The 24,084-nt window shown below is 48.0% G+C and overlaps 6 protein-coding genes across 8 annotated transcripts; 3 read left to right on the top strand and 3 right to left on the bottom strand.

Annotated features, from left to right (window-relative positions):
* Positions 1-292: 292 nt before the first annotated feature.
* On the bottom strand, positions 293-8,671 carry LOC117139223 (mediator of RNA polymerase II transcription subunit 12). The gene is made up of 8 exons (XM_033301424.1): positions 7,975-8,671; positions 5,246-7,913; positions 3,414-5,127; positions 2,988-3,356; positions 2,614-2,928; positions 2,252-2,548; positions 1,747-2,047; positions 293-1,682 (listed from the first exon to the last, which is right to left on the bottom strand). The coding sequence occupies exons 1-8, from the start codon at positions 8,585-8,587 to the stop codon at positions 373-375; spliced, it is 7,587 nt and encodes a 2,528-aa protein (XP_033157315.1). The 5' UTR covers positions 8,588-8,671; the 3' UTR covers positions 293-372.
* A 294-nt stretch (positions 8,672-8,965) lies between these two features.
* Positions 8,966-10,620, bottom strand: LOC117141311. Its single transcript, XM_033304697.1, has 3 exons — positions 9,983-10,620; positions 9,228-9,919; positions 8,966-9,154 (listed from the first exon to the last, which is right to left on the bottom strand). The coding sequence occupies exons 1-3, from the start codon at positions 10,470-10,472 to the stop codon at positions 9,038-9,040; spliced, it is 1,299 nt and encodes a 432-aa protein (XP_033160588.1). The 5' UTR covers positions 10,473-10,620; the 3' UTR covers positions 8,966-9,037.
* Positions 10,621-10,946: 326 nt separating this feature from the next.
* Positions 10,947-14,122, top strand: LOC117139443 (serine/threonine-protein kinase tricorner). 2 transcript variants are annotated; one of them, XM_033301748.1, is made up of 5 exons: positions 10,947-11,650; positions 12,165-12,374; positions 12,444-12,550; positions 12,608-13,092; positions 13,151-14,122. In XM_033301748.1, exons 1-5 carry the CDS (start codon positions 11,168-11,170, stop codon positions 13,243-13,245), a joined length of 1,380 nt encoding a protein of 459 aa, XP_033157639.1. In that variant the 5' UTR covers positions 10,947-11,167; the 3' UTR covers positions 13,246-14,122. The 2 variants fall into 2 exon arrangements, with proteins under 2 accessions (XP_033157639.1, XP_033157638.1); XM_033301747.1 differs by having other exon boundaries at positions 12,596-13,092.
* A 558-nt stretch (positions 14,123-14,680) lies between these two features.
* Positions 14,681-19,653, bottom strand: LOC117139442 (deformed epidermal autoregulatory factor 1). Of its 2 annotated transcripts, none has more exons than XM_033301745.1 (4): positions 19,153-19,653; positions 17,809-18,607; positions 16,383-17,011; positions 14,681-16,322 (listed from the first exon to the last, which is right to left on the bottom strand). In XM_033301745.1, exons 1-4 carry the CDS (start codon positions 19,282-19,284, stop codon positions 16,152-16,154), a joined length of 1,731 nt encoding a protein of 576 aa, XP_033157636.1. In that variant the 5' UTR covers positions 19,285-19,653; the 3' UTR covers positions 14,681-16,151. The 2 variants fall into 2 exon arrangements, with proteins under 2 accessions (XP_033157636.1, XP_033157637.1); XM_033301746.1 differs by having other exon boundaries at positions 17,818-18,607.
* A 355-nt stretch (positions 19,654-20,008) lies between these two features.
* On the top strand, positions 20,009-21,656 carry LOC117141448 (acidic fibroblast growth factor intracellular-binding protein). The gene is made up of 9 exons (XM_033304902.1): positions 20,009-20,080; positions 20,135-20,213; positions 20,281-20,599; positions 20,658-20,765; positions 20,822-20,954; positions 21,005-21,105; positions 21,164-21,232; positions 21,298-21,483; positions 21,546-21,656. The coding sequence occupies exons 1-9, from the start codon at positions 20,078-20,080 to the stop codon at positions 21,622-21,624; spliced, it is 1,077 nt and encodes a 358-aa protein (XP_033160793.1). The 5' UTR covers positions 20,009-20,077; the 3' UTR covers positions 21,625-21,656.
* Positions 21,657-21,890: 234 nt separating this feature from the next.
* Positions 21,891-24,030, top strand: LOC117141156 (protein cycle). The gene is made up of 5 exons (XM_033304495.1): positions 21,891-22,071; positions 22,333-22,407; positions 22,568-23,022; positions 23,093-23,522; positions 23,579-24,030. The coding sequence occupies exons 1-5, from the start codon at positions 22,052-22,054 to the stop codon at positions 23,838-23,840; spliced, it is 1,242 nt and encodes a 413-aa protein (XP_033160386.1). The 5' UTR covers positions 21,891-22,051; the 3' UTR covers positions 23,841-24,030.
* The last annotated feature ends 54 nt before the right edge of the window (positions 24,031-24,084 follow it).

The following is a 24,084-nucleotide window of genomic DNA, read 5'->3' as shown; positions in this document are numbered from 1 at the left end:
TTTCTTTTAACTAAAATAATATAAATTAAATTAAAGTCAATATTCTATACTTTTTTCTAAGCCGTTTATTACTTTTACTTACTTTTTAATTTTTATAATTTTTTTTTATAATTTTATATTGGTAACCCATTGAAATTTAACGTATGTTCCAATGGATAAAATAATAGACAAATAAAGTTGAAACTTTATTAATCTGTAGCTGCCAAATATTTTAAAATGCAATTATTGAAATCGTTTGTATTTTATATTTTTTTAATATCCCAAAAAAATTTTGTATGAAAAACAAAGTTAGTTTTGAATGTACATTTATTGCAAATTCATCTGATAAATAAAGGATTAGGACTAAGCTTACTATTAAGAAGTGTCTTCGATCTAGTACGGTGGAGGTTGATACTGCTGCTGGCCCATCATGTTCTGCCGCTGGAGCTGAGCCACCAGGTTCGGCGTTTGTTGCTGGTTCATGCTCTGCTGCTGCGGCACCATTCCGCCTCCGCCGCCACCGCCAACGGCGCCACCCGCCTGCTGGGGCCCGGCTCCCATGCCGCCGCCCGCGCCGCCACCCATGCCCTGCATCTGCATCATTTGCTGGTGCCTCAGCTGCTGTTGTTGCTGCTGCTGCTGCTGGAACTGCTGCTGGGTGTTGAGGACGCCGGGTTTGCCTCCTCCCGCCGACTGCTGTCGGGCGTACGGAGGCACCTGGCCGACGACGCCACCCGGCCCTGGACCCATCATGGTGGACATGGTTACGTTGGGCGCCTGGTTCATGTACTGGTTCCGGTTGCCGGCCATCATTCCTCCGGGAACAACGCGCTGCTGCTGTTGTTGTTGCTGCTGCTGCTGGGCAACCGCTGCGGCGGCCATAAAGTCGGGATTGTTGCGATTCGCCTGCTGCATCTGCGGATTGAAGTTGCCCATCATGTTGGCCTGCTGCTGTTGTTGCTGATTGGGCGCCATGCCCACGCCCACTCCAACGCCTGCTCCACCGCCCTGTTGCTGCATGCCCTGCTGTTGCTGCTGCTGCTGCTGGTACTGATTCTGGAAGTTCTGGAACTGCACCTGCTGTTGTGGCTGTTGCTGCGGCTGCTGTTGCATCATGCCCTGCTGAGGCATGCCTCCCATGCCCATGTTGGGATTGTTGCCGGCGCCGCCAACGCCGACGCCTACACCAACCCCCACACCGTTGCCTCCCTGAGCTCCACCGCCCTGCATCATTTGGTTGGCATTCGGGTTGACCATGCCCACCATATTCTGTGGGATCTGTTGCTGCATCATTGGATTCTGCGGCATGCCTTGACCTCCCATGTTCATCTGATTCATCTGGTTCGGCGCCATGCCGGGTCGCATGTTGCCGCCGCGCATGAACTGCTGCTGTTGCTGCTGGTTGGGATTCATCTGTTGCTGCTGGGCGTTCTGCTGCTGCTGCTGCTGCTGCATGGCGTTGAAAGCAGCCACAGACTGAGGATTTTGCTGGGGATTCATTTGCTGCTGGCGCATTTGGTTGGGGTTTATCTGCTGCTGAGGACCGGGCTGTTGTTGCGAAGGTTGTGGTTGTTGCTGCATCGGATTGAAACCGCCCCCCGGACCCTGTTGCGCTTGCTGCTGGAATGGTTGTCGTTGTCGTAGCATCTGTGATAGCGCCTGCTTGGAGTTGGCATTCAACGGCGGGCGCTCGATGCGATTTGCTGCAATGGTAGGTGACAAGGATTACAATCTTTAACCATATAGAATATCAAACACTCGACTTACTCTGCATGTTCTGCTGATGCGGAGCGTATTGGTTGTGATACGGTTGTGGCGGCTGCTGCTGCTGCGGCGCATTGTGCCACTGTTGCTGCTGGCCAGGCATACCCTGCGGTCCGGCTCCACCGCCTCCTGGTCCCTGCTGCATGAAGTTCATCTGGGGATTTTGCTGCCCGTTGCCACCGCCCACATTCAACTGCTGCTGCAGTGGGTTGTTGCCCATTTGCTGCATCTGCTGCTGCTGTTGCAACATGGCATTCTGCTGCATCATGTTGTTCGGATTGGGTGCAAACTGCTGCATGTTCATCTGTGGAAAAAATGCATATGAGTTACATTTTAAGCTCGAGGGTAACAGAAGAATGGTTTAGCACCGAAAAAGGTTAAGAAAATCTGGATTACAAGCTTACAACTTTCGAATTTATCTGCCATCATGTTGCTTTTAGTGGCTTGCTTCGATTCCTTCATAAAGCAAATCTGACAATTCAACTATTAACAAAAACAATTTCATTACCGGCATATTCATTGGCATCTGACCCATTTGGTTGGGCTGCATCTGCTGCTGTTGCATGTGCTGCTGTTGTTGCTGCTGCTGTTGCAACTGCTGTTGCTGCACATTCTGCGGCTGTTGAGGCTGCGGTGCCAGCTGAGGCTGCTGTTGCTGAGTGTTGACCACCGGTGGCGTTTTCGGGTTCTTGGGCTTGCGTTTCCGCGTAGTCGTTCCCTTGCCGCGACCCCTTCCAGTGCCGCCTACCACAGCGCTTGGCGACTGATCCACCGACGAGGGCGTGTCCGCCTTCATTTCATCCTTCTACGAAATAGAATCAATGCCTTTAGAAAGGGTCAAAGGGAAATGCAAATAGAAAATGGACTTACTATGCAAATCTTCTCAGGAACAGGCTCAATGTCTTCAGGTGGCAGTGGCAACGGCTCATAGTAGTAACTACTGGGCTTGACCAGACTGTGCGTGTGATACTTCAGGTTGCGGTGAGCTTCCTCGTAAGTAAGGGGCTTCCGCTCCAGCTTCACTGCACCAAACCACACCCAGGACAGAGGAGCCGGGTTCTTGTGACCCTCAAGGATGTCCCACACGCTGATGCGCTGTTTGTCCGAAATGCGTAGTTGCTTTTTGTCTATATCGCAGATCTTGTTGCCCTTGGTGTCCATTCCAGAGTGTTCGCACGCAATCACCTAAGAGGATAAATACCACTGAGTTTCCAAGCTCGTCCAGTTTAGGGTCAACTACTCACCTCAGTGGGCTGCTTGTAAAGTGGAAGAAGCTGCCGAATAACCCGAATGGAAGCGTTGTTCTTCTCTCCGATTTCCTTCTTTAGCTTCTTCATCAGGTTCATATAGTGCCTCTCGTCATCAGAGACCAGCGTTGAGTGCACCAATGTGGCCAACATGTCCACCACGGTGGTGAACAGCTCACGATTGCAGCTGAGATCCACCACGCCCTGGCAAACCAATTGGGCCAGAAGAATGGCCCAGTCTGTGGTGGGTGTACTGTTCTTTTGGATAGCCTCGAACATGCCGCCCACGAGCGAAAAACGCAACTGCAGCGCATCGAGAATCTCCTCGCGCGCCTGCGGCTCATCAATGCCACCAATTGTGTCCAGCTAAAAGGAGTCATGTTACTATTAAGTTTAACTTAGAGGTAGAGAGTAAACACTTACCTCAGCAAAGGATTGCAGACATTGTGATAACTGGGCATAGAGCGAAACCAGTAAGTTTTCCTTGTACTCGTCTTGGCCTTTCAGGCAAGTTAGGATGAGTCCCAGGAATGGTTGGTAATTAAGCGGCATCTTCTTGTTGCGTGCGGGCACGCCGCCCAGTCCATAGCTATTGCTACTGTGACAACTGTTGCTCTTCTCGCGCTCGTCGCCACTGCCCGAGCTATTGCAATCGGACTTGGGCACCTTGGAGAAATAATTCATGCTCTCGAGAACCTGACCAGCCACTCGAAGTATCCTGCCCTGCACCGCTGGTGTTAGTTTAGCGATGAGTGGAGCCACTAGCCAGGTGGACGGTTTGGGTTTGTGGGTCGCCTTCACGGCACCCGGCAGGACAACTTCCTCCATGTGAAAGACGTCGATTGCCGCACGTGCCACTGTGTCGAGCCAGACATTAAGCTCCGCGTTGTTGCTCAGCGATTGGCGGTACATAAGCTGAAGATCCAGCCACGAGATACGCAGTGTCCACTGTCCGAGATTCTCTAGTATGCGCACGATCATTGAACGCTGATCCAGCTCGGAGATGATGTTGAACTCAGCTTCCGGATAGCAGATCATGTGCAGAACCCGCTGTGCCTGTTTCGCGGTCAACATTTCGTCGATTATCATGTCGCAGAGTTGCTCTGCGTTCTTTAGGCACCTTTCCAGAACGTGTTCCTGGGCGCAGATCTGCTTGAGCACCGCCTGTGCGAACTCCAACAGCGAGATCTGCTCCATTCCTCCGACCGATGGCTGTTGCAGGGCTTCGGGTTCGCTTGTCAAACTGCTGCCCAACTGTAAATCGCTGGTGCCCAGGATCTGGCTGAGATCGGCCGGTCGTTGTTCGTTGCTCTTGGGTGTGCTTCCCGGATGGACCGGTGTATTGAAACCACTACGCTTGCCGCTTCCAAAAGCGCCGCCCAATCCACCGGAGGAGGAGCCGCTGCCAGAAACCAATGGTGTTTTAAGCGCCGCATTGTCCACAACAATGAGAATGGCCTTCAGCACGGCAAGCACTGCGGCAATGGGAATGGTCTTATGGGCACCCACCAGAAGATGACGATCGCAGCTCAGCCGAATGCTAAAGTCGTTTCCTACAGCGTGCAGTGGATTCGGGGAAGTGCTAACCGAGTACATGCCAGGTTGAGGAATCTCCAAGGTCTTGAACAGCTTCAGCACCAAGTGACATGTAAGACGAGCACCTGCCTCTGCATCCACGCTCAGTTCGGCTCCACCAGCGCTCACAGATCGCGCCAGCGTGGGCAGGGCGAACTTACTTACAAAGTCGGCTAGTGAGAAGCAATGCCTGGCCACCAGAATGCATACGAACACGGCCAGGGCGTTGTGAGTCTTAACTTGCCCAATGTCGACCTGTCCGCCCAGGTGCGGATAACGCGGACTCTTACTGCCGCTGCACAGACTCTGCAGAGCGTATATCCACTCCTCGGACAAGACGTTGCAGCTGGCGGTCAGTTCGGCACATGCGAGGGCCACATCGTTCAGCCGCTCGTTGTCCGTCTCTCGGCAGACGGCTATCAAAGCGTTCGACACGAAGCTGTATACATTGGCCGGCGACTCGTGCAGAGTTCCCAGCCAGTGAGGATCCAGTTTACCACCGCGTCGAGGGGCTATGAACAGCTCCTGCAACAACAGTGGGTTGTAACCCTGCGGTGGTAGGCTAAATAAAAAATGGTAATATTAATATTATTAAAATATAATGATATATAATATAATATATAATATTTGTTAATATTATATATTACATTATTGGGCAAGAACTTGCGATCTAAACTCACTCAAGCTGCTCTGGAGTGTTGAAAATGTCCTTGAACCGCTTGATGCACTGCAGCTGCTGGTAGTACTCCGTCGATTGTTCCTTTCCCTGGAGCAAAACGCACGACTCGTGTAGGTCGCTTAGGTAGGCAATGATGCAGCGCTCCGCCGAAGTGCACTCGCTTGGATTCGATACGTGCCGAATGGTACGACAGACTCCCTCAAATACAGACAGCGTCTGCTCCGGAGAAAGAAGAAGGCAACTGTGGTAGCGCCGCAGGATGCTGACGATGTAGAGGGCGAGTGAAGTGGTGTAACTACGCACTAAGTTTGACTTCTTCAGCTGCAACTGGTGCTCCACCTCAGGCAACTCCTTCAACAGACTATCGCACAGTTCCAAAAGACTGTAGATATTTAGAGCCAGCTCCATCAGATCAAAGAGGAACGCCACGTGCTCCTGCACCGGCAGGTAGTTGTTGTTCCCTAACGCGAATCCGTTCAGCTGCTCCAGGACATTGGCCGCACACTGGGCGGTGACCACGTGCTGGTCGAAATAAGCCATCTGCTGGCACTTGGACGTGGTAGCTTCGAAGTTGAACTCGTTGCGCGAGTGCTTCTTCACGTGACCGGCCGCGGCCACATCTATGCTAAACTTTTTAGTGAAAAGCTTGCCAATTTCCTTAGACATCTTCTTGACAGCATGCTTCTTCTCGTCCCTCTCTTTGCCGACACCGAAGAGCAGGATGTAGCGCTGGTTGCTTTCACTGCTGTAGCTGCTCATGCTGGGATCATCCTGCGGGATGGGAAAGTGCTTAGTGTACACGTAATGCCTCGATATGCTACCGCCAGGATTGGTTTCTCCATCGCCTGGAGGACCGATCTTGGGACTGTCGGGAGCTTCGTGCTGCTGTCCTTTCTCCTTAATATTTTGCACCAGTTTGTCCAAATCGTCGTCCACATTGGAATCATCAAATTCGTTGTGTTTGAAGTCCAAGCCCCCGCCGAATCCGTCATCATCGAAACCGTGCGTCGTCGTTGGTGGTGGAGCTGGAGGTGGCGGCGATGTTTTCGTGGCCGTCGTTCCTGATTTGATCACCAGCACGGACTCCAGGAGCAGATCACCCCGTGAAATTAGCGTGTGCATGTAGGCGTTGTGCGAAAAGACATCGTGGCGAATCAATGCACTGAACAGCTGAACAAGGTTGGTAAATTCCGTGCGCTGCTGGGGACTGCTCACGTGCTCATCTAGGACGGGGGCGTCGTGGTCGAGGAAGTGCATTAACACGTGCTGAAACACAGGCAGGCCATCAATCAAGCCGGCGCCCGAAGCTAGCGAGTCCTTGTCATCTTTATCACTGGACTGCTGATCCGCCGGCGTGCTGGTCACGTCAATCTGGCGCTTGTCAAGCAGAATGGCCACAACCATGGCTCTGTGTTCTCCCCAACGCTGTCCCGACACAGCCCACTCGCACAGGATGCGTACCGTGTCCTTGTCTTGTTTGGGTTCATAAGGCGGACGAGGTTCCACCTGATCCTCCTCCCGCCTGCGACTAGCGGTTGGGCTGGGAAATATTTGTGCGTATAGGGTATCGATACTATTATTGTGTTCCATGCGATCGAAGCAGTGCGTGTCCAAGTGGTCCAGTGTGGCCAGCACACTGGTGTATTGATTCTTGCCGGCACTCAGCCACTTGGCTGCAAACCAGCGCTGCTCTGCATGCTGAGTGCGCAATACGATGTCCGACTCGGCGGCCCGCAGTTGACGTCGAATCTCCTGATTGGTTCGCGGACAGCGTGTGGGCATCGGTAGGACTGAGGGCGCCAACGGCAAATGGTCCAGCGGACTACCCAACAGCGAGGAGGGTGCTCGGTGAGCTGCTATCCCACTCCAGACCAGTGCTGTGGGACACTCGATTGTGATGATCTGTAGGATCGTGCTTAAATACAGCACTATATCCCGATGATGGGGACAACTCATTTGTTCCTGAAGCGCCAGCTCATAGGGATCCTGTTGCAACTTCGGCTCGTCCAACTCTTTGATGGTCTGCTGTTCTACGACAGTGTTCAGCAACTGGGCCAGTTTTTTGGACACTATGTAGGCCATCTTCCGGCAAAGACGCTCCGACTGGACGAAGTCGTGCATGTACTGAAGGGCAAAGCTGAGCACCAATTTCTTCAGCGGTTCGTCGAAGCTTGCCTGCGTACGCATCTTGTCCAAAAGGTCGAGGATCCAATTTAGAAATTCCTGTCGGTCCAAAAGTGATTCCTCGTACATGTACTTGCTCAATTGGTGGCAGTATTTCCAATACTTAAGCGCATTGCGACTATCTTCGAACTGGCTTCCAATTCCGGAAATTGTAGAGCCTGGTGGTACTGCAGCTCCTGCACCAGCTGCGCCTCCTACCACAGAGGAGCCCGGCCCACCGACTACTCCTCCAAGGCTTCCCGTCGTCGGCATGACACTGCCGGCACTCACTCCTCCGCCAGGAGCACCCTGTTGGCCATTAGCTGGACTGTGAATCGGTGGCAGTGGACTAGCCATGCTAGGTACGGGGATTACGTTCGTGGGAGCATTGCTGCCGGTGACGGAGTTAATAGAGGTGGTGCCAGTGGTGCCATTGCTGGCAGGACCATTACCGGCGGCGGTCAGGCTGCCGGAAGTGGTGCCATTCGAAGAGGACTTGTCGTGGCCTAAAATCAAGAAGTTGAATAATGGAGTTGATAAATTATAGAACTCAAGGACTGTACTCACTCTGCTGATAATACTCTTGGAGTTTGGGGAGCAGTTCTTTCATGAACTTGATCATGTTGCCGGTCCACTCGGCAGCCGGGTCGTAAATGGATCGCTTCTTGTTCTTGGACTCGGTGAAGCTAAGCGTATAGGCGGCGCTCAGCTTGATGAACCAGGTGGCACGTTGCATGTTCACCTGGTTCTCGCACAGAGTAATGAAGATCTCCTCCTTCTTGTTGAACGATGGCGCCCGTTTGGCCAGGCTAAGCAGGGGTTTGTTACCGGCGAGGTCCTTAAACCAGGCGTCCACCGTGCACTTGCGACGCGGCGACACGGGCCAGAAGTTGTCCTTGCAGTTGATCTGCTGCTTCTTGCGCCCCGTGTCCGGCAGGGTCATCAACTCCTCCTTCTTGGCTAGGACGCCGCTGAAGAATGCGCTCACTTTGCTGGCGTTCACATTTGAGTTGTGGGCCGTACCAAATTCATCGGACAGCGGTGGCGTCGTCGTGAATCCGTGCTTCACATTCGTGGGCGTCAGCTCGTCCTCTCGCTGCTTCGCGTCCTGCGGATAGATGTCCGGCGGACCCAGACGGGTGCGCTTCAGCGGACGCTTCTCCTGCAGCATGGACAGCATCTTCGCGGCCCTCTAGTTGCGTTTTATAAACAGATTTTCTCAGCGAATTCTCGATTTCCTCTGTTCGCCAACCCAACAACAAATCAAAATATCAGTGGTGGGGCGAAAAAATGCGATGAGCCATCGATAGTTCGATAACATCCCGCGAACAATCCAGCGACTGCAATCGAATTTAAGCGAAGATGTGTTAAATGGTTGTAAAAACAAGTTAACAAATGTAATCTTATCATGTTAATCCACACTTTCCCAATCAACCTAATACAGTACTTTAAATAGGACGTTATATTTTAATTATGCAGTGAAAAAGTTGAATACATCGTTGTGCACTAACAAAAGAAATACCACTTAAAGTGGTAAAATCACGAATAAAGCTGCGTATAAAGATTAAATAATTTACGTTGTATTTTTGGTAATGATTAAAGAAACATTCGTTGTTGAACGAATAAGGCCTCACACGGCTTGACGATCGAATTCCGGCTCATCGGCATAGAAGTGTCCGTCGCTGGTCATTCCATCGCTGCACTCGAAGTTCAAGCGGAGCATTTTCAGGGGAAATTCGGACGGTAGCTGCAAACGAAGCACAAAGTGGCACATTAACAAAAGGACTTTTAAATATATGTATGTGCTTTAGATTACTCACCCGCTCCATGATGTCATGCCTGATGTCAGTGGCCGCAGCAAATAGCTCTAGGGCTTGATGAGCTGAGCGTATTGATAAGCTGGCCAGAGTGTCCAAAACGAAGGCGTCAGTGATACCCAGGCAATAGCAGATGTTCAGATACCGAAGCCGCTCATTGTTGGCCACCAAAAGGGAGAGATGCGTTTCTCCAATCTCACGAGCGGACTGTATGGAAAGGCACTCTAATCGACTCAACTCCGCCAAGTGGCGAACGCACAGATCGTCACGAGGCTTGCAGACCAGCCATCGGAGAGACTTCAAAGCACTGATGTACTGCGCCTGCTCCTCGTCAATCCAGCGTTTGCGGTGCAGAATGAGGTATTCCAACTGAATGGAGCACTGGCTTTTGGCCAGTGCCTTGAACAGGCGCGTCTTCATGTCCTCCGCGCAGTATAATTGCAGGTACTTGAGGTTTGCAAACTGCGGCAGGACCAACAGATCGGCGTCGCAGTCATTGAACGTCAGCTTCTCCAGGTGGCGGCAGTTGGTGGCCAGCATCCTGAGATTGCTGGTAGTCAGAAAGCGTTTGCCGTTGCGCAGCTGAAGGCATCGCAGCTTCCGCATGGGTTTCACAATTGTTGCGAATTCCGAGGCGGTCACCTCGTCGTACAAGCCAAGTTCCAGCATCTCGCTAAACTGACGTACTTCTTGTACTGTAAAGGGAGAAGCAATTAGATAAGATTGTTGTGATCAGATGAACATTAAAGAGCGCTTACACTCCTTTCGTTCAAAGCTCTCCAGGCTCAGACTGTTGACCCGGGGAAGGTGTATCCCAATGGCTTTTATTAGATCCTTGCTGGTGCTCTTGTAGTTGCGCACGTACACCTTTTCCAATGAGCTCATCCGCAATAGATACGGTTGCGCCCGCGCCACTGTTGCATTGTATATGGAGATGGACTTCAGTCGGTAGCAGTGTCTGCTGATCATCGGGAGCAGCTGCAGCGGGTGATCATCGTCAAAGTGGGATTCCAGTGTACCGATGCGGCTGCCACAGAGCCATAGAAAGGTGCGCCAATCCTCCAGAGTCCTAATGCTCATATCCTTGTCAACAACATCCTGGAAATCATGGCGATGCAGGTGAAGAAAGGCGTCCCTAAAAAGGCGACAGCAACGCGCCAAGTGCAACTGGTCTTCCAAACTCAGAAGCTTGAAAATGTACAACAGAGAACTGGGGTCCAAGTCCAGAATACTGGTGATGCGGGCCATTATTAGCTGACTATGCTCATTTTGTGGGACTGTCACAGGCGTCAAGTGGCCGGATTAGCAAAGGCAGCTGGTTGTTGTACGCCTAACATGGAAAAATTTATCCCAAGTCGGTAAGTTCTATTTATTTACTAATTGGACTGGTGGCAGTGATGCCAGTTTTCGAAGTAAAAGCCTTTTGGCGAGAATTAAGCTAAACGGTTAAAGCTAAGATAATTTAATTATTAATTAAGCTGTGCTTCTTAATAAGAGTACTGTTTTATTATAAACTATCTTTGAGTAAATTTAAGTAAATTTGATCAATTTCAATAAATATATTCAATGTCATGAACCTGATTTCATTACTCAAAATTTATACAATTGTCTGTGAAAGCTCAATTGTCATCACTAGTTGCTAGCCAAAAGCACTAAAGTTCTAAAATCAATCGATTAGCTATCGATAGCCCCACTGGAGCGCAGCCAACTTTGCTTTGTTGGGGATGCACAATGCGAATGGCTCTTGAAGAAGAAGCAGCAGAGGGAGGAATTTCAACAAATTACCGAGGAAAAAGGCAAGAAACGGGCGAAGAAAGCAGTGTGTGTGCATTGGCAAGTGCATAACTCCTCACCACACACACGCACACGCACCGACATCGCAGGGAGCACACACACAAGCCCCAAACAGGACCGAGGTGACCAGGACAAAAACCCCAGCTTAGATGATGAGCAGCAGAACGCAGGACGCGGACGGTGCCTCGATCAGATTCAGCGACCACACACTGGACAAGGCCACCAAGGCCAAGGTGACGTTGGAGAACTACTACAGCAACCTGGTGACGCAGTATGGCGAGCGAAAGCAGCGCCTTGCAAAGCTGGAGGCGCAGCTGAAGGACGAGAGCCTGTCGGAGGCGCAGCGCCAGGAGAAGCGTCTGCAGCATGCCCAAAAGGAGACGGAGTATCTCCGGCTGAAGCGATTGCGCCTTGGTGTGGAGGATTTTGAGGCCCTCAAAGTCATCGGACGCGGCGCGTTCGGTGAAGTGCGTCTGGTGCAGAAAAAGGACACGGGACATGTGTACGCCATGAAGGTGCTGCGCAAAGCGGACATGCTGGAAAAGGAGCAGGTGGCACACGTACGCGCCGAGCGCGATGTCCTGGTGGAGGCCGATCATCAGTGGGTGGTCAAGATGTACTACAGTTTCCAGGTGAGTGACGAGCGCCAGCTACAACAAAAACAATGATGATACGGAGTGGGTGGGAGAAAGGGCGATGGGGTGAAGGGGCAGGCGGCAGCGCACATAACAAAAGAATTGTGTTAAAACACGGACAAAAAAATCAATAAACCAATACAACTGCAAATGCCAAAAGCGCCTTTGCCAATCATATGGTCACGTCTCTCTCTCTCGCTCCCTCTCTCATTCTCTGCGTGGGCCGCCTTTGTTGTTTTTTTCTCGATTCTCTTTCGTTCACTTCTTCTCGGTGAAAGTTCTTGCTACAGGCGAACCTGCCTACCCTGAATCGCCATTTCTCTCAAGTTAAAAATTTTAATAACATATTTCTGCATTGGGGACTCATCACAATTATTTTACAATGAATATAAATACACTTACATAAATGGAATGCATAAGGTTTTTATAAAACATATTAGTGCCTAAAATAACTTTCTTCCTCAGGAATAAACAGAATAAACATAAATGTTTTTGAAATACATTTTCACAGGATCCCGTCAATTTATATTTAATAATGGAGTTCTTGCCTGGTGGTGATATGATGACGCTTTTGATGAAGAAGGACACGCTATCCGAGGAGGGCACACAGTTCTATATCAGTGAGACGGCATTGGCGATCGATTCTATTCACAAACTCGGTTTCATACACAGGGATATCAAGCCCGATAACTTGCTGCTGGATGCGCGAGGGCATCTGAAGGTAAGTGGGATCCAGATAATTGAGATGATAAACACACTAAAATGCCACTAAATTCCATTATTATTTTAGCTCTCCGACTTCGGACTGTGCACTGGCTTAAAGAAGTCGCATCGAACAGACTTTTATCGGGACTTGTCGCAGGCGAAACCATCCGATTTTATTGGCACTTGTGCCAGGTAAGCAGTGAAACAAACCAAGCTTGTAGTTATTAAATAAACTAGCTTGTCCTGCAGTCCGATGGACTCCAAGCGACGTGCCGAGTCGTGGAAGCGAAATCGACGCGCCCTCGCCTACAGCACCGTGGGAACGCCGGACTATATTGCTCCCGAAGTATTCCTGCAGACTGGCTACGGACCCGCCTGCGACTGGTGGTCCCTGGGAGTCATCATGTACGAAATGCTGATGGGCTATCCTCCGTTCTGCTCGGACAATCCCCAGGATACCTACCGCAAGGTGATGAACTGGCGCGAGACGCTGATATTTCCCCCAGAGATCCCCATATCGGAGGAGGCCAAGGAGACGATCATCAACTTCTGCTGCGAGGCCGATCGCCGGCTGGGTTCCCAGCGCGGTCTCGAGGATCTGAAGTCCGTGCCGTTCTTCCGGGGAGTTGACTGGGAGCACATACGTGAGCGTCCCGCGGCCATACCCGTTGAAGTGCGCTCAATCGACGATACGTCCAACTTCGACGAGTTTCCCGATGTGTCGCTGGAGATACGTAAGTATATTGCTAACCAAAGGGACGAGCACACGAGACTAACGTGCATCCATTGCAGCATCGGCGCCCATACCGCAGGGCGGTGAGATTGCGAAGGACTGGGTCTTTATCAACTACACGTACAAGAGATTCGAGGTGCGAAATTTGGAGTGAATCCAGCAGAGCAGAAACTGGAGCTGGAGCAGGAGCAGTAGCAGTAGCAGCTTGAAGGTTGCCGCACTTTGCCACCCATTTTATCACCACCACAGCCGTCGTCTCTCTAACACCATCACCACCAAGAGCATTCTCCACGCTAAACGAAATCCCCGATTTTCCTTTTTGAATGTCTTACCTACATGTGTATTTAAATACTAGCTAACATTTGTGATTCCAAACAAAAGAAGAATATGATAACGCGAACAAACGATGTATTGTATGTAAAAAAGTCTTTCTTAGAGCGTCGCCCGCGCCTCGGGCTAGGTTAAACGCTATACTAATCCTCAAATGTCCTTCCATTGGCTTTGTTCAATCCCTAATCCCGATCTTAACCGTTTAAACGTTGTGTTTGTAAACCAGTTCCCCATATTAGGGACCCATTCGGCAATTCTTTATATATATATATATTGTTTACTTATTGGGCAGCAGCGAAATACCCATAAATTTATTATTTAGCAAATTAAAAATGTTATAACTTTTAGGCACGTTAATTGTACGTATATGTTTTGTATCAACTTATTATGAAACAAAGTCTTAATACTTAGTGAACCCCACACACAAAACCGAATCCGAAAATCTATCACACAAATTAGTTACTAATGCCAATAGCAACAAACGCTAATCTAGACAGCAGAATAAACAAAAGTATGTTTAAATATCGGTTTCGTTCTATGTGCACCAGCCCCACACCACCCCGCCCCACCCACAACCCGCGCCCACGGACACGAATATAGATTTAAAAACATTCTACTTTCCGCTGGAGTTTTGAGTTCCAAGTAATTGTAGTTTGAGCAAAAGTGAATTATTGAACAAGTTACCGAGTTACCGCTGGCAAGTATAAATCCAATTACATAGCAAACACTCAACGCCGAGCAGTTGCAGAATGCAAACTTAAAATAATTGATAATATACCTATAAATAAATTAAACGAGTAAACAAGTTTTAAGAAATTATTTTTGGTAATAGAATACAATAATAGTAAGCATACTGATAATTCGATAATAATGCTACACACACAGCAACATGAAATGCAATAATAAATGAAACATGTGCATAATAACTAACAAATACATGCTTTTACTTGGACTCGACTCGATCTGGACAATGAGTGCAGTACTTACAGGAGGATGCTAGCATCCTTGAAGCATTCTATAAAGTGTATATGGATGATGAAATCATACTCCGTGGACATCAACGTTGGAAACTTCTCACTATTTCCACTTAAAACATAAAACCTATCTCAAAGAATCCTTAAGCTTTTGAGTTTCCCGCAGTGTAACAACATGTGAATGGATACGAAGAAGCTTGAACTTCAACCTAAATTGTATTGTATTTTGAAATTAGGTAAGCATAAGGAAACCAAAAAGTAACACGACACAAATGGTAGGCTTTGTACATTTAAATGTATGTATATATTTTGTCGATCTTTTCATCTGCACTTCTCTCGATATATTCCTATCTGCACTCGCGTTCGATTTTTGATTTGTGTTTTGTGTGTTGATGAGAGGGCGTTGATTTCATTTTCTGCAGTGTATCTGTATCTTTATCTGTATCTGAACAATGTGGCTTGGCTTCAATTGAGTGCAACATCCGAAACCATTACAGACATGAAAATAAAGATTTCAAATTGAATTGGTCAGGCGGTCAGGCCCGAAAATCGAAAGTAACGTGTTTTCCATCTGCGATTGTCGCACGAGTGGCGATTTACTGTGTGTGTGTGTGTTTCTCGCTGTGTACGTGGCGCGTGTGTGCGTGAATCGGAATATATAGCTAGTTGTTTATTATATATACTACATATATAAATGTATTAGCATATGGAGACTACAGACTATAAGAATTGTTACATCAGCTGGGGGGCGTAGGCAAAACTTTACAAACGGGAGAACGGGGAAAACCCTACGAGACACATTTACACACAGCTAACAAACAAACTGTAAGTTGTCCATTTTCAATTTTCCATTTTCCATTTTCAGCTATATGTATGTTTACATTACGATTCGATTACTGTGCGGGCAAATATGCATATGTATGTATGTTTGTAATTGAAATTTTAATTGGAATTGGAATTCGGATTGCGTTTACTGCGTACTGTGGATTTATTTAGCTTGTTTGTTTGAAATCTTTATTGGATGCTTGTAACGGGCAGTAGTATCCATAAAATTATAATGGTATAATGTTAAAAGTTTAACTATGCGCTTACAGTCTAATGAAAAGTGTATACATCGACGAATATGTATGGTAATTTCAGAACTTTATCATCGCTTAGGTTTTATCTAGTTGTTTTTCACTGTCGATTGTGTGTTTTTGAATGGGGCGGGTGCGGGGGGGCTGGGTGTTTGGATGCTTGGGGTCTCACGTTAGTTATGCTATGCGCTTGCAACTATTATTAATTTAATTTAATTTAAATTGAATTACAAGTAATCGGTTTAGTTCTTCTTCACTTTTTACTTTCATATCGTAGCTTAATTCTCTACGCCTTTGCACTTGCTTTGATTTTCGCTTGCTACATTTTACTCTTTTTTTAATTAATTTTACTTTCGTTTCGCTTGTTTTTTGTTATTTTTTTCTTTGCTGGCTTGCCCTACGTTCAATAGTAAAATGTATATATATTTATATAGTTATATGTACGTTAAGAATTACATTAATGTAGGACATACGTCTAAGAGGATGCAGGCTTGCTAAGGGGATTTTTTTTTTTTTGGGGTGGGGGGGGGGGGGGGCCTGTCGAGGGGGGAAGGAGTGGGAGTGGACTACAGGTGGATGACCTGGACCGAACTGCAAGGACTTTATGGACTTTGGGGGGGCGACTTCCTATAATCGTATTAATTAGTAGTAAAATTTGTATGTACATTTCGTTACGTTGCTTAGGACTGATCGTCGATCAACAGCATGACCTGCTGCGTTGTCGTTTGTGGATTCCTTGTGCACTCCACCTGGTGAGCATTCCAATCCTTCCGCTGGCAGAACTCCGAGCAGTACGGCGTCTTTCGGCACAGTGAGCACTCGGCCAATGCTTCGCGGTTACAGTTGGCGCACTATTTAAAATTGAAAATATAAGTAAGATATCGATTGATATCTGTAGTATCAAAACATACCTTCTTAGCAGAAATGATCTCGTTGCCGTGCAGGGAGCCTGATATATTTGGATCATCGATGTCCGCGTGCACTTGGACACGCATCGCGCTGACCGCTGCATCGCGCTCCTTTTGCAGAACCTCGAGGCGACGCTCGAAGGACTGCTTCATGTCGTTAAGCATGCGTTTGAAGTCATTGGTCGCCTTGACCATGGTGCAGTACACGTGCTCGATGTTCTTCATCGACTGGCTGGTGTCCAGGACGGCGATGGAGGATCCATCGTTGATGTTCACCACGAACGTTTCCCGTTCGTAAGTGTTGCCCATCTGCGACTGATCGACCAGCTCGGTGGAGGTGTCCAGGCTGTCGTTGAGCGCTGCCCACGGCTCATCCTTGGACGTGATGTTCTCTTCCGACAGGAACATGTTGTTCTCGTCCACCACGCTGGCTGTTGCAGCAGCCACAGCTGCAGTCACATCCACACAGTTGTTGGCGCCGCTCCCGCTCGTGTTGTTGTTATTGGTGTTACTGTTGTTGTTGTTACTATGATGGGTGTTACGTTTGCGTTTGGGTCCAGACTCCATATCGAGATCAGTTTGATTCCGCTTCCGACGCTTGTACGGTGTGAAGAGACGGACAGGGCCGGAAGCTAAACAAGATGAGCGTGTAAGGGGGTTAAACAAATGGTTGTACTTGGGTCCAGTTGGATGCACATAGGGCTCGGCAAAACTGGAGAAGACATAACAAGGGCTTCACATTGAAGTTAACTAGAAAGGACTATTTGCTTGCCTCAGTTATTAATTAGTTATCAAACTATTACGATTTGCGGCCGATCAAAGTAATGAGTTGTTTTCAATAAATCAGAATTACATTTGAAACGAATGTCCTGTCCGAGTGACTTAAAAAGTAGCATTATTAGTTGTTGTCAAGAGCAATCAATTTTAAATTGCTTTTAATTAACAGGCGAGATGTACTCTCAATATGTTTGCATATCAGCAAGCTCAATAAATTTTAAACTATTTTGTCTATTGCTAGTTACTACGCTCTTTCTTATTAATCTATATTTATTATGCAATGTTGCATTTGAAAAACCTGTTTTTAAAGCAATATATCATTCCTTAATGAGATTTTGTATCGAGTTACAATATGACTTGCACACGTGAGAATAAGAAAGTGTTAATATTATTTATTGCAACATTTTTGCCCAATATGCCCTTGCTGAGTAAGACATTCAATTATTTATTTATTGTTTAAGCCCTATGGTTGCAAACAAAAAAATTTTTATAAACAGAAGACAGGTGGGTTTCCAAAGCTGTGGTGTTATGAATTCGGTTTGTGCGCGAGTCCTGCACTTGGGACACCATGACGGACCGATGACCAGGTCAACTCGGTGCGCCATGGAAAAGGGGGGAGGGGTATGTGTGTAGTAATTGTTGATCGTCTCACCTGACTCACCTGCTTCGTCGTCGCAGCAGACGGTGCAGCTGCAGTTGGTCGCGTGCGGCGTGAGCGTACCCTCGTCGATGAGGGACTGCAGCGATTTGCCGCCATACTTGATCGAACGCTTCCAATCCTTGCTGGAGCCCCGGCCACACACATGCTCAAACTCACTGGGCGTATGCCACTTGTCCTTGTACTTCACACAGCGTCCACGGCCGCCGGAGCCCAGCTTGCTGCGGTATAACTCGGCGCAGGTGGTTTTGCATCGGATCTGGAAGACCTCATTGTGCTGGGTGGACGGGTTCTCCGACCAGCCCGAGGAGCCACCACCCGTTCCGCCGCCGCCACCGCCGACGCCACTCGCTCCGCCCGCGGCGTGCTCCAAGGTGGCCAGACTGTCGTGGCTATTGTTGCTCCCGGAGCCATCGTGGTTCAGTCCAATCGTATTCGTGGCGGTCGTATTGGTGCCCGCATTATTGGCGCCGCCACCGCCGCCGCCTGGTTGCGTCTGCTGCTGCTGGATGACGATCGTCTTGAGGTCGTTGCCCATGCTGACCGTGCTGCCGGACAGGTAGCCATTGTTGTCGACGCACAGCATCGGCTTGAAGTGGGGGGGCAGCTGGTCGGGCGTGATCACATTGAAGGTAGTGCCGGTTATCATCGAACCGATGGGCAGGGATACGGGCACCGAAACCACACCGCCACCGCCGTTGCCTCCGCCCGCTCCGCTTGTACCGCCACTGGCGCCGCCGCTACCACTGTTGTCGTTGGAGGAGGATGTGACCATGCGAATCTTGGTGTCCAACTGCATTACCATAGCGCACATATTCCCACGTTCGTCACATGTATGTGGGTGAGTGTCCAGCGGCCAATTGATGGCGTTTGCGATTTAATCCAATGCGATTTGCACAGGAATCGGGAAAGAAAATTCGAATGTAAGTAAACAACACAGCATGGGAAAAATGAAAATCGGTATACACAACATTTGTGCGCCACAAATGCGGTGGGTGGAGGGGGAGAAGGAGGAGGGGGAGGCAAAGTGGGAGTGGATGGAGGCGAGAAGGCGAACGGGGAATGCCTGTGGCCCAGTGGGTCGCACGGAGCGTTTCGTAGGGCGCAAGTTGCGCCACCCCCAGGCCACCTAGCCCAACCACCCACCACCCACTTTCCACAACTGCGCAGAGCGAAGCGGAGCGGTTTTCGAGCCAGATTCGGTTTCGGATTCATTAGATAGAACCTGAACCAAACACACTGTCCGGAACCAAAACCACCCCGCCAAAGGAAAAGCGAATGGGAAATCCAAAACCAAATTCGCTCCTTACGCAGCCGTTTGTTGCTCCTTTTTCCTACCTGATGGTGATGATGATGATGGTGATGGCTGGAGCTTTCTAATATCACCTCTTCTTTCACAACATCCTCGGCCAGCGCGGCCAGATCTTTCCTATTCAGGTGCAGCTCGGTGGAGGAGTCAACCTGTTCCATAGTATTGTTATGCCAGTTCACTTTCACTTATTCTGCGGTCCAACGATAGTAATGCACTTGAATTGTTCATCGAATTGCTACTTGCAATTGGATTATTGCGATATATGTATATTATTCGACGTCTACCGAGACGACGGACGGTCTGTTGTTGTTGTTGTTGTTGCTGCTGCTGCTGTTGCTGCCGCCGCGATCCGCGTTTTTTTCAGCGCTCACCACGACTCACATGCGAATTGCGCGCTGGTCATTTTCAAGTTGCATTGCCCTATATACAACTGGTGGTTCATTGCAATTTACATTTTTTAAGCTTAAACTTTACTAATTTACTAAAAAAGTTGATATCCTCCTCTTCTTCCTCATGATAACTAGAGTTGTCATGCGCGTTGCAGCTATCGCCCGCTATCGGCGCTATCGATAGTCGTGATTCCTGCTCGCTAGCTGTGCCCCATCTCTGGTTTTTGAATATCGGAACGCTTATTTATTTTAATTTAAGATTTCTGGGAAATACAATTTTAAAGATTTACTTATGGCTTCATCTTACAAATCAAAATCACAGCGAATTTGGTTTTATCATAATTACCCTGAACATTTTCGTTTGTTTGTTTATTAATATTATTTATTTATGTTATGAAAACTTGACCGATTTCTTACATTCTAAGAAGACTTATAAATTAATGAAAAGAATATAGAATAATATGATGATTGTGCTGAAGCCACGCAGTGTTTCATCTCTAACACACATTTCGATATATCCAATTGGAAAGCTAGTTCAGAAAACGGTCACACCAACAATAAAATGGTAAATATCCGATGATCCAAAATAATAATAAATAATAAAACTGAATAATTACAGGCCGATGTGGATGTGTTTATAAGTAATTATACAATCATCGATCCAGAAATTTACCAGCTATGGATCGAAGGCTTCTCCTGTAAGTTTCCTTCTCCCAATTGCCATCTTGTTTCATGTAAAACGACTCCTTTGATTTACAATTTCAGCCAGCGAGGCGGTGTCCTATCTGAAACAGAAGGGTTTTGGCCACTCAATGGGCGCACCCAGCGATTTGATTGCATCGGATGTACTGGATCATTACCGCACCTATTCCCTGATTGAACTATACCTAAACGCACCCACCAAACTGATGGAGCAATCCTGCTTCCAGCTGGAGCCACATATGCGTGACCTTATCACCGAGAAGTACTACTCCATCGATGATGTGGTGGCTCGCGAAATTCTTGGCAAGAAGCTGTCGTCCCGCTACCGCAAGGACCTCGACGAGGTGGCCGAGAAGACGTGCGTCAAGCTGAAATCGGTTCGGTGGGTAAATTTCACTACTCCATAGGCACAGTCTAATATATTTCAAATTCCTCTTCAGCCGACAATTTGACAACGTAAAACGCATTTTCAAGGCGGTGGAGGAAATGCCCGGCACGTTGACCAACAACATCAAGCAACATTTCTTCATATCCACCGATCTGGCAAAGTATGAATAGGATCAATGTATTGATTTTCAAAAACCTAAACCTTTCACTCTTACAGAAAGTACGCCTGCATTGTTTTCCTGGCCTGCCTGCGCTTCGAAACCACCAAAAAGAAGTTGCAATACCTGAGCTTCAGTGATTTGTTGACCTGCTCCCATGCCATCATGATCTACTGGACGTACACTTACCAGGTATGGCATAGTTCTCTTGATTCCTTGAGAAACTAAATTACTAATTGCAGCACACTGGACCTGAGTACTATGACACCGAAATGGACAAAGAGTTTCTCTTGGACTTGCGGGAGTTGCGTTGTCTACTCGACAAGGAAAAGGAGATTAAGCAGTGAGATTTATTTGTCTACCGCCCAAGAGCTATTATTTAGTTTAGTCCTTGCATTTAGCCTCGTCTGCATGCGCCTCAAGCCCGTTCTTCTCGAGCGCGCATTTCACGAACTGGATGGCAACTTTCGGTAAGGACTAATTTATCGACAATCTTACAATTTCTTTCCACTGATCTGCTTCATTTGATTTGCAGTTCTTACTGGCGCGCCCTGATCACCATCGCCTGCAATTTGCATCGTAATCGGGAGCTGCGCGATCTTTTCGTCGATCTCTGTGAGAAGCTTATTGATCCTTGGCGTCAGAATGGCTGGAACCGTGAGCAAGTGAATAAATTTTTGGCTTCCATAACGCAAAGCGTTTTGGATCTGGAAATATCAAGGTGAGTACTTGTCTAGATTAATCAACTAATGTTTTTGATAATGAACTCTAAATGCTTTGCAGGGACCAAGAAACTAGATGTCTTTGGGATCGCTATATGCAGGTCATAACGATATGCTTGGATAAAATGTATCACATTTAAGCTGTGATTAAACTAAGTCGCAAATATAAATAGTTTTTAATTGTTTGGTTGTGTTTGTTTCGACTTGTGTTGATTTTTACCCATAACATCAGATTGTATAAGCCAAAGTAAAAGAATGAAAATTGATTCGTATGAGTTTCATATTTGAATGTTAAGATACCGTTGTTAATTGGCGCCAAATGGTATTTTTAAGCGAAAAGCTTGTTTCCTTTGGTATTCTTCCGAAAGTGGCTGGTATATTTCCCAGCCACGTTCACACTGCAGCTTCAAAGCTGAAGATGCAGGAAAAGCTTGCAACAAATTGTCGGCCTGCACACACTTCCGTTTTAAATGTTATTATTGGGACGTTGATGTTAGTAAACAAACAAAAGAGAGGTCTTCGACGGAAAGGGCTTAATTTCAAATAAGCAAACGTCACCGATTGGCGATGGAAGTGCAGGAGTTCTGGTGAGTTTCACTGGAAAAGTGCATTGCAAATTACACACACATTACATAAAAACGAGCTGTCAGTGTGTGCGTTAAGCACCCACACGAACGCACATTCGCGAAAACCCGCACACACACGCTCACACAAGTTGGCCAGGTGTGCGTGTGGGTGTGAAGGGAAGAGGAAGCAACAGTTGACGCCCGTTACACGGGAAATCCACCCACTGGTTGATTGAATATCGGGGTTGTTTTCTAATTCACCATTTGTTGGTTTCGATTTAGCGAAAATCTGGAGGAGATCGAAGATGAAAACTACGACGATGAGAAATCAGCCAGAACCTCCGATGAAAATCGCAAGTAAGGAAAACATTTTTCAAACTTAACTAAATCCATATCCATTTATTCGACTTCAAGAACTAATGGTGATTATTTTAGAAAAGTTAATTGGTCTTTATAATCAGATTCCTGCATCCATATGCATTTTTAATTTTAACATTATGTCATATATTTTAATTAGGCAAAATCACAGCGAGATCGAGAAGCGGCGTCGAGACAAGATGAACACGTACATCAACGAGCTCTCCTCGATGATTCCCATGTGCTTTGCGATGCAGCGAAAGCTGGACAAACTGACGGTGCTCCGGATGGCAGTGCAGCATCTGCGAGGGATACGTGGCAGCGGCAGCTTGCATCCATTCAACGGATCCGATTACCGGCCGAGCTTCCTGTCCGACCAGGAACTCAAGATGATCATCCTGCAGGCGTCCGAGGGATTCTTGTTCGTGGTGGGTTGTGACCGAGGACGCATCCTGTACGTTTCCGATTCGGTGTCCAGTGTGCTGAACAGCACCCAAGCGGACCTGCTGGGCCAGAGCTGGTTCGACGTTCTGCATCCGAAGGACATAGGCAAGGTTAAGGAGCAGCTATCCTCACTGGAACAGTGTCCTAGGGAAAGGCTTATCGATGCGAAGAGTAAGTGGCCATGCGAAAGTGTTAGGTTTACTACATTACTAAAGTTTTTCCCTTGCTTTATCACCTGCAGCCATGCTGCCCGTGAAGACCGACGTTCCACAGAGCTTGTGCCGCCTGTGTCCCGGTGCCCGGCGCTCCTTCTTCTGCCGCATGAAGCTGCGCACCGCCAGCAACAACCAGATCAAGGAGGAGTCCGATACGTCCTCCAGCTCCCGGAGCTCCACGAAGCGCAAGTCCAGGCTGAGTACGGGCCACAAGTACCGGGTTATCCAGTGCACGGGCTATCTCAAGTCCTGGACACCCATCAAGGACGAAGACCAGGACGGCGACAGCGACGAGCAGACAACGAATCTATCCTGCCTTGTGGCAATTGGTCGCATTCCGCCCAACGTTCGCAACTCCACAGTACCCGCCTCGCTGGACAATCACCCGAACATACGGCACGTGCTCTTCATCTCGCGCCACTCCGGCGAGGGCAAGTTCCTGTTCATCGACCAGCGGTAGGTCCCATTATGGGCTTTATTTTCATGATGATTCGACTTAAATTATTTTGCAGTGCCACCCTCGTGATTGGTTTCCTGCCTCAGGAGATCCTCGGCACCAGCTTCTACGAGTACTTCCACAACGAAGACATCGCCGCGCTGATGGAGTCCCACAAGATGGTGATGCAGGTGCCGGAAAAGGTGACGACGCAGGTCTACCGCTTCCGGTGCAAGGACAACAGCTACATTCAGCTGCAGAGCGAGTGGCGGGCCTTCAAGAATCCCTGGACGAGCGAGATTGACTATATAATCGCCAAGAATTCCGTCTTCTTATAAGGCATACGAACGTTCCGATGGGGAACATTACTTTTATTTATTCCACTACAATCCGACTACATTTGTATACACTCCAAAGATCTTCATCCGCATCGAGTTGCTGGCGCCGGCGTTTGAAATTCCATATTCGATGTACAAACTCTACCTAATGATAAGCCCATCATTTTTGTACCGCCTCAATTAAATTAACGGACAACTTGAAAAGAGATTCGCTGAGATAAGAACATTTGCTATCGTGGGAACA

The sequence above is a fragment of the Drosophila mauritiana genome, chromosome 3L (assembly GCF_004382145.1).
Source record: "Drosophila mauritiana strain mau12 chromosome 3L, ASM438214v1, whole genome shotgun sequence".
Taxonomy (NCBI): domain Eukaryota; kingdom Metazoa; phylum Arthropoda; class Insecta; order Diptera; family Drosophilidae; genus Drosophila; species Drosophila mauritiana.
The sequence above is the reverse complement of the archived record's forward strand: the minus strand, read 5'-3'. Positions and strand labels throughout refer to the sequence as shown.